Genomic DNA, 9728 nt, shown 5'->3' with positions numbered 1-9728 from the left:
ATGTCCAAGGCACCAAAAAAAAAAGGGTGCCCTGCAACCTTGAGCCTGAAGTGGATTGAACTGTTCCCAGATTTTAAGGTATGTGTGCATAACAAGCAAGGGTATTTCAGGAGTTCAGCTATGTTTTTCTATATTAATAATACATTCTCACATCAGTATGCGGGCCAAGCAGCTCTGTAACCATTCGCATCTATTTCTTTTTTTTGCACAAAAACTGTTGCTACTTTTTTTTCTGAAAATCAAGCTCTGAAAATTAGGTACTATTCTTGAGCTCAAATTCAAGTACAAATAAGCTTGCTTTTGACTATTCACTCCACAACTACATTTTTTTTTCTCCTGAGTTATGTTTGGATAGTGAGAATGAAAGTTCCCCTCCAGTCTTCAGAGTCGTGGTGCAGTGTTGCTAACTAAAGCCAGGTGCCCATGTGGCTAATCAGTGGGACACAGGCTGCAACAATACCTTTGCACCCCTCCTCCATTTCTCTTTTCAATCCCCCATCCATCCTCCCCAGTGCAGGGTAGCCAGGCACAACACCTTTCCCTTTTCCTCTTTATCTCTCTCTCTCTCTATTTTGTTTTCGACAACTCACTGGTCATTGTAAACATTTATGCAGGATCCTTGTTCCAGGATTCTCTTAACGTGCGTACCAGTGCTGCCAATAAGATGCCGGGTCAGTTCCAGGGTTTGGTGGCACTTTTCTCTCTGATGCACTTTTCAAAGCCTCACCCTGGATTAATAACAAGCATTAAAAAAGGACTGAAAGTCATCAAGAAATAAGTTAAAGCACTCCTTGAGAATCGGTTGAAGATACATCCCCTACTTTCTGTGCCTCCAGCTTTTTTCACTGGTAATTAGATGCATTTTTCATCATCATCATCAGCAGCAGCAGCATCAGTTTGAGTATGCCCACTGCAGGACAAAGGCCTCTCCTAATCTCTCAAATTAACCCTTTCCTGTACCAGCTACGGCCACCTTATCCTAAAAACTTCTCAACCTCATCCACACGCCTAACCTTCTGCCGCCCCCTGCTAGGCTTACCTTCTCCTGGAATCCACTCCGTTTCTCTAAGGACCAGCGGTTATCTTGCCTTCGCATTACATGCCCTGCCCAAGCCCATTTCTTCGTCTTGACTTCGACTAGGATGTCATTAACCTGCGTTTGTTCCCTCACCCACTCTGCTCACTTCCGGTCTCTTAACGTTACACCTATCATTTTTCTTTCCATAGGTCGCTGCGTTGTCCTCAATTCAGTTGAACCCTTTTCGTTAGCCTCCATAATTCAGCCCCATCAGCGAGTACTGGTAAGATACTTTCCTCTTCACTCATATTGGTAAACTGCCATTCACGATCTGAGGGAACCTGCCAAATGCGCTCCATCCCATTTTTGTTCTAGTTATTTCTCTCTCGTGATCTGAATCTCCAGTTTCTATCTGCCTCAAGTACACATATTACCTTTTCCCTGCAAACTCTACTAATAACTCCCCACTGCTATTGTTACAGCCTATGCCATAGCCTCCCACTGCCTTGTTTCCAGCCTGCTTCATTGCCTATACCTCCGCATTGATGTCACATATCAATACGGTGTACTGTGTTCTTACTTTGCTCATTGCTGGTTCCGCATCTTCATTGAAGCTTTTGACAATCTGGCCATCTTGGCTGGATGTAGGCACATAGGCCCGTAACACCCTCACTTTTTGCCTCATATTAAGCTCAATTAAGGGGCTTGCCACCCTCTCATTAACACTATAGAATTCCTCTATGTTGCCCGCTATATCCTGATTGATGAGGAATTCACACCTAGTTCTCATCTCTCCACTAATCTATGGTAGCATAGGATGTACCCGCCCTTTATCACTGTATATGCCTCATCTCGCCAATGCTACTCACTGCCTGTTTACAGGAGGTATTCCAGGGCCTGAAATGGGAACAGCTGGGGATAAGAGTTAATGGAGAATACCTAAGTGATCTGTGATTCGCTGATAGCATTGCCTTGCTAAGTCACTCAGGACATGAACTGCAAAGCATGATCAATGAATTAGACAGGCAGAGCAGAATGGTGGGGCTAAAAATTAACATGCAGGAAACCAAAGTAATGTTCAAAAGTCTCGCAAGGGAACAGCAGTTTATAGTTGGTGACAAGATGCTGGAAGTGCTAAGGGAATACGTCTACTTAGGGCAGTAAGCGGCTGCTGGTCCGGATCATGGGAGGGAAATAACTAGAAGAATAAGAATGGGGTGGAGCGCATATGGCAGGTTCTCTCAGATCATGAATGGTAGCTTACTAATATCCCTGAAGAGAAAAGTATGCAACAGCTGTATCCTACCGGTACTCACCTATGGGGCAGAAACGTGGAGGCTAACAAAGAGGGTTGAGCTTAAGTTAAGAACAATGCATCGAGCTATGGAAATGAAATGATAGGTGTAACGTTAAGAGACCGGAAGAGGGCGGAGTGAGTGAGGGAACAAACGCGGGTTAATGACATCCTAGTTGAAATCAAGAGGAAGAAATGGGCTTGGCCAGGGCATGTAATACGAAGGCAAGATAACCGCTGGTTCTTAAGGGTAACGGAGTGGATTCCAAGAGAAGGCAAGCGTGGCAGGGGCAGCAGAAAGTTAGGTGGGCGGATGAGGTTTAGAAGTTTGCATGGACACGGTGGGCGCAGCTGGCAAAGGACAGAATTAATTGGAGAGACATGGGAGTGGCCTTTGCCCTGCAGTGGGTGTAGTCAGGCTGATGATGATGATTATGATGATGCCTCATCTGTCCTCCTAACCTCACTAAGCCCTATGGTGTCCCATTTAATACCAGCTAGTTCTTTGAAAAGCACTGCTAGACTAGTCACACTGGATAAGGTTCTAGTATTAAACATTGCCAGGTTCAGTTTGCAATGGTGGCCTGTTTTGAGCGAGAGATTCCTTAGCACCCTTCTCTGCGTCATAAATCTGACCGCTGCCTTGGTCACTTGCTCCGTACCTGCTTGGGACTGAAGGCCGAGGGTTAATAGGTGTATTGGGATAAGCGATTGTGGTCAAGTGTGTTGCACCAAGGTGGCCTAATACTGTTCTGGTTAGGGAGTGTGTTGTCGGTTCTGGACACCTCGATCAAGCCACACCCCAGGCCTGGTTATGCGATTACAGACTTATATGTAATTGTAATTACAGATAGATGGATGTGTAGATAGAGGGAGACAATGAGACTCCAATAATCGTTTAATCCGTACCCTGTATGAGAGTACTGACTCCTGTACCAGTCATGGGTATCTCTTTTTGGAGAGAAAGAGAGACCGTAAAATTGATAAATTGGTTTTTTAGAAAAGGAAATGGTGCAGTATCTGTCTCACATATCTCAGTGGACACCTGAACAACACCTTAAGGGAAGGGATGAAGGTAGGAGTGAAAGAGAGAAAGAGGTGCCCTAGTGTAGGTCTTCGGAATAATTTCGACCACCTGGGGATCTTTAACGTGCAATGACATCGCATAGCACACGGGTGCCTCTTGCGTTTCGCCTCCATCAAAACGCGGCCGCCGCGGTTGGGTTCGAATTCGGGTAACCCAGAGTGAGTATTTTTAAGGTACCTTTTTTGGCACAAACTGCCACCTGTTTAAGGTTGCTTACCAAATTCTGAAATTTGGTAATCTGATTCTGTGAATATATGTGTGCAGGTGTAAATGCAGAGAACTTTTTATGCACGGACAATTTCATCTCAGTTTAACCTTTAACACCGCATTTATTACGTATACATGAGAAAACATTTTTTTGCACATAGCTAATATTCTTTGCAGCCAAAAAGACAGTCAATTCATTTGTTTTTTAGCCAAAAACACCCGCTGTACATTTGTTAAGTCTGGCATTTCCCAGTATATCAGCACAGTTTTTTCTTCTCATTTCATTGTTTTATCCCATTCGAGCCAACTTGGCAATGGGTGCAATTTAGCCGATCTGTGTGCTGTGAATTCTATTAAGAAAAGCAAATTGGTGCTTTCATTTATGCCTACACATTTGAAATTGTGGTGCTTTGTTTCTAGGTGGACATACCTCACCCATGTGGGCGAATGAAAGAACAAAAATTAAAATCAGCAAAGATTACCCAGCTGCAAGGAAGTGAAGCAGCAGTCTCCGAGAAGAGAATTTATGTTGCCATTGCTGCCAGCACTAGCCACACTAACCATGGGTTTGGCGACATTGAAGGGTTCAGCGAAACGATGGATAAGAGCTTAGCTGAGCGGATAGCCCTGTTGGTTAGAGAAGGGATCACATCCGTGTCGGATGTTAAAAAATGTTTGCATTACCATGTACATGATGTACTGTTTCCATGTGCTGAAAAACCAGACAGCAGCAGCAGGGCATTTTTCCCTACTTCTAAGGACATCAGCAACCACATCCAAGCTGCTCTCAGAAGAGACCGGTTCAGCACTGTTGACCAGACAAATGTTCTTAATTTGATAAAAAAAATCCGCTCTGAACAGCCTGAGAGTTCAATAATGTACCGGCCATATGCCGCAAGCAGTAACTCAGGCTGCAGCACATTTGATGATATGGAAGAGAATGTCGCCAGTGAGTGTGAGGAAACATTGCTTTTTTGTTTCCAGTCGAAGTTTATGAGACACATGCTTGCAAAGTATGACACTGCAGTGATTTGTTTAGATTCGACACATAAGACCAGTGACTATGCACTGCCACTTTTTATGCTGGTAGTGAAAACACCATTAGGCTATGCAACTGCTGGTGTGTTCATTGTGCAGTTTGAGACTGTTTGCTGCATAGGTGAAGCTTTAAGTGTGTTTCAAAAATGGTGCGAAAATCTATCTCCAGAATACTGGATGGTTGACTACAGCCAAGCAGAGATGGGTGCCATCCGCCAAGTGTTCCCCGAAAGTAAGATATCAATCTGCGATTTCCACAGGGGCCAGGCATGGCAGAGGTGGCTCCGCCGAAAAGAAAATGGTGTGTCACACCCCGATGATGCCCTGAACCTAATGAAGAGAGTAGCGAACGCTTCTAACACAGATGAATTTGAGAGCTCATTGGAAGCTCTCATGGCTTCAGAGCACTGGAGAAATGAAAAGCTCAAAACTTATTTTCAGACAGTGTGGCTCTCTGTGAAAGAGCTGTGGGTTCTGTACTACCGGCTTGGATTTGATGTTGTGCCTACCACAAACAACGGGATCGAGGCTCAGAACAGAGTGCTCAAGGCACACTATGTGAAGAGTGCAAGTGGGAAGCGATCTCTTACCTCCCTTATCACAGCCCTCGTTTACGCATACTTGCCAGATGGCGAGAAAAAATTGATAGAGTCAGAGATGAGGCAGTCAGCGCTATACAGGCAGTACAAAGAAAATATCCCTGCATATCTGCATGGACGCCCACGCATCTTCATTAAGCACATGCTGAGAAGGCTTGTAAATGCAGAGGAATATACCCGTGCTGATGTAGCTGAGCTGCCCATCAATGGGACATTTTCAGTTCGCTCTGAGAGTACAGATTCATCTCACATTGTATACTTCAACAAGCCCTCATGCACATGCCTTCATTTTTGCAAGCACAAGTGCCCCTGCAAGCATTTCTGTGCAGTTTTCAAATTTGTTGAAGGAAGAACTTTCCTCTCACTGCCTCATGAATATCTTAATGGGCCACACATAACACTGGACACACATAACATTGGCACACAACAAACAGAAACAGCTAGCTTCAGTGATGCCAGTACACACGAAGCCAGTGTTGCGGACCTGACCTCGCCTGAGCCGTTACTTACAAACAGAATGCCTTCGGCACTGCACAGAAATGTTCTTGAAAAGTGGGAGAAATGCAATTCGATTCTCTTCCAATGCCACAGCAACGAAGTGCTGTCGGAAGTTAGTGAACTGCTTGACAGTGCTTTTGCCAGGCTGGCAAGCAGTGTGCCACAATGTTCTGGTGTGCATGTTCGTAGCTCACCCACAAAGGGGTGCTCTTCCTTAAAACCCCTCCCAAAACGAAGGCGCCTGCAGCATGAGTGACATTTCAGCCTACTGGCTTATACCCGTGCCACACGGACAGATTTAATGCCATTAAGTGCTTACTGCCTTAAGTTTTAATGGCATTCGTGCGGTTCCACACGCACAAATTTAATGGCATTAGCCTTACTGCCATTCGCGACCTACTGAGTTCGCCACAACTCATTCGCCCGTGCAATGCCTACTCTCGTTCCCATTCCACACGCAGAAAAGCATGCAGCTTTGTTAGTAGCGACTTCCTAACCAGTAGGAAATAGTTAATTCTTAACTTTCAGTCAGATGAGACAACTATACTGCATTTTCGATGCGAAGAGCGCCATTTTTATCAGCCTTATTGACAGGTACTCTCGACTTGGGTGCTGACATGCGAGTCTATGGCTACTTTTTCTACTTGTAAAGAAGGAAATGCGGTATTTTCTGAAAACTCGATTTTATATTACATTTGAACAACATTTCCCATATATTGTGCTCATTAGCAATGTTTATATTCAGATGAAGCTTTTAACTACCTTGCAAGCGTTATCGTCATCGTCACTTTCGATAATGGCATTAAATGTGGACGTGTAGCACAAACTCCGAAAATAATGGCATTAACAAACTTAAGGCCTTAAGCATTTACTGCCATTTCTTGTGAGCGTGCGGCATGGGTATTAGGGTGATAGATGTGCACTCCCTCTCCCACACCAAAGAAATAATATAGCAGGGGCACAGCCAGGGGGTTGTTTCGGTGACAGAACACCCCCCCCCGAAATTCTCTGAGCGCTGCATCCCCTCTCAACCCCTCCTTTCGGCCTTTTCTTTGCCCGTAATGCTATTTATACAAAAATGAAAAAACGAAAAGAACAAGAGTGTCAGTTTATTCTCGAAAAGACTGATGTTTTCATGGATCTATAACCAGAAGTGGAAATTATTGCAGAAAAGAGTCACTCTCCTTCACCATCGAACGACATACATATGGCACTGCTTTTAATTAAAGGCACAGCTCATCCAATTAAATATGCCTTCTCGCATCAGCCTACTTTTTCACCCTTTGCATTGTCCTCAGATCTTCATAAACTATCACGAAAATAAAAAGTGCTCTTTTTAAACCGCCTCTGCGGCCGGGCACAGGTTCACATGCATGGTGTAGAAGTTTTGACAAATGCTATTTGTTCGCAGTTGCCGACTTCGTTGTAGAGCAGAAGCTTTTGGGTTGTTGTATATTATGTGAAATTATACAACAAATACAAAAATACAAGTTAATGACATCCTACTCGAAATCAAGAGGAAGAAATGGGCTTGGGCAGGGCATGTAATGCGAAGTCAAGATAACCGCTGGTCCTTAAGGGTAACGGAGTGGATTCCATGAGAAGGCAAGCGTAGCGGGGGGCGGATGAGACTAAGAAGTCTGCGGGGATACGGTGGCCGCAACTGGCGAAGGACAGGGTTGATTGGAGAGACATGGGGGAGGCCTTTGCTCTGCAGTGGGCGTAGGCAGGCTGATGATGGTGATGATGTGGAAATATTCTAAATAGCCACGATTTATCATACGTGTTTTTTGTGTGTGTGTGTGAGAGAGAAAAGAGCTGTTCTTTGTGAATCAAGTCCTCAGAGTCCTGCGTGAACTCGTATTTTTCTGTATATATTGCAGTTAACGAAACCACTAACCCTTCGGCTTTATTAAAGCAGAAAAGTGAGCAATATATTGTTTGGGTGCAGGCTTTCTTTTTTATTTCTTTACTTGTGCCATGTAACACCCCTTGAAAAATATTTCTGTCTACGCCACTGTAATAGTACAGTGCTGCAAAACTTTAGCATTAAGTACCATTTCTAAAAAAAACCTTTTTGTGCTGTATTCTTGGTTGTAGTTGTATTGTACATCTGATGTAATGTTATGTTTATTGGCGTTAAAAGTTGTCTGAGTTAGCATAATTCCTTGTATAGAATCTATGATCTATTCAGGTTAAGAGTTAATATTCTGTGTTTGATAGACTATCAACAGGTGCAGACTATGCATTATTCTTGTTTTCAAAAGTGCCCACAGCATGTTCTGCCCTACTGTCCAACATGATCCTCATTATAATGCAGCATTTTTTCTATGGGCAAACTTTCACTCTACAATTCTGTCACCATTGCATAGCTGACTGGTTTTTATGCTTGCTTAGTGGCTCTAGTTGGAATCTTGATTTTATAGAATATTGTTTCGCTGACTTGTTTTTGAAGTGAAAATAACAGATGCAGGCAATCATAGGCAGCTGACTTCCACATTGTATGTACAGCTGGGAGCCTCGTCCCACAGTATAGGGAATGCAGTGAAGCATATGTGTGTACGAGGGGGTACCCAAAAGAAACCGGACTTATTTTTGTTTGAACTTATTTGTTCACCTTTTCAGCGCAGACCTTCAATCTCCTTCAAAGTACTCTCCACTTACAATGATACGTTTGTCGAATCTTTCATTCCATTTTTCAAAACATTGTTTAAATTAATCTTTTGTGGTGCTTGACAGTCCCTCCGACGTTTTTTCTTCACCTCAGCAACATCAGCGAAACGCTTTCCATTCACCTGTCTTTTCATTCTACGAAACAAAGAAAGTAGCACGTGGCAAGGTCGGGTGAGTATGAGGGTTGAGGAACAGAGGTCATGCCATTTTTGGTCCGAATTTGTCGTACAGACAGGGCTGTGTGAGCAGGAGCATTGCCATGGTGGAAAAACCAGTCACCCGACTGCCACAAATCAGGCCGCTTCCACTGAGCACTGTTGCCCAATCTTTTCAAAACATCCAAGCAGAAAGCCTGGTTAACTGTCTGACCCTGCGGAACAAATTCTGAATGGACGACTCCTCTCACGTCGAAAAAACAAATCAGCATTGTTTCGAGGTTTGGTTTCACCTGACGAGCTTTCTTGAAGCGAGGTGAATTTGAAGTTTTCCATTGGCATGACTGTTGCTTTGATTCAGGATTTAATTCAGGAACACTTGAGTTGTCCCCATAGCATCGTCCTTGAACGTCTTTCTGAATATTTCAAGAGTTTCCGTTCCACTTTTTCCGAGAAAAAATCAGAATTTCACCGGCGCACGCTGTTCACGAAAATCAGCCATTGCAAAAACGACACTCACGCAAAACAGTCGTCACTCTAAAACTCTGCCTAAACTAGTCTGACCTCCTTCAGCGACGGCACTCGGCTTACTGACTCTGGAATGTTCGTTCTATGCGTTCCTAGCGCAAAACGCGGTACCACAGAAGCTGTGCCGATTCAAAAAATTATTCCGGTTTCTTTTGGGTACCCCCTCGTAGTAACAGTCGTGGTGCCTCTAAAAAGAGGCATGTTTGCCACAATATGTGCACTTCTGGGGACAAATGCAATTAACATATTCCTACAGCTGGGTCCAGTGGAATGTGTACCAGGCACAGTCTTAATCTAGTAAAAATACACTGTGTGCAGACTGTAGTCCATAAATCATGGCACATTGTCACACACTTGCTGTACGTGTTGTGTATCTCTGCTTCCTTTTAATGTTCGTAATGTTTTTGTGTGACTGTTTTTATGTACTGTTGCGCTCTATATGACTTGCACTGTGTCCACAGTGAGCGAACCAAGGTCCCACTTGATACCAAATCTATGTACCTTAAAACAAAGCACCCAACTTTGCCACACATTCTATAATGTCACTTATTTTTATTGTCTAGTAAATGCAGAAATTTTCAACATGGCTGGTTTGCACATGCTTTGTGAATTGAGATCCTACCACATATTG

The 9728-nt window shown here is 43.8% G+C and overlaps 1 protein-coding gene across 1 annotated transcript; it reads left to right on the top strand.

The window, feature by feature from the left end:
* LOC149347085 (uncharacterized) lies at positions 1 to 5997 on the top strand. Its single transcript, XM_089541484.1, has 2 exons — positions 1 to 78; positions 4027 to 5997. Exons 1-2 carry the CDS (start codon positions 1 to 3, stop codon positions 5995 to 5997), a joined length of 2049 nt encoding a protein of 682 aa, XP_089397610.1.
* Positions 5998 to 9728: the final 3731 nt, after the last annotated feature.

This window comes from Amblyomma mixtum, chromosome 4, assembly GCF_055824585.1.
Source record: "Amblyomma mixtum isolate Tamu chromosome 4, ASM5582458v1, whole genome shotgun sequence".
Lineage (NCBI taxonomy): Eukaryota > Metazoa > Arthropoda > Arachnida > Ixodida > Ixodidae > Amblyomma > Amblyomma mixtum.
Note: the sequence above shows the minus strand (reverse complement) of the source record. Positions and strands in the feature narration are given on the sequence as shown.

Excerpts from the sequence above, each read along its gene's own strand:
- LOC149347085 (XM_089541484.1), top strand. The coding sequence starts at position 1 with ATGTCCAAGGCACCAAAAAAAAAAGGGTGCCCTGCAACCTTGAGCCTG. Across the intron at positions 79-4,026 it reads AACTGTTCCCAGATTTTAAG|GTGGACATACCTCACCCATG; the intron begins GTATGTGTGCAT and ends CTTTGTTTCTAG.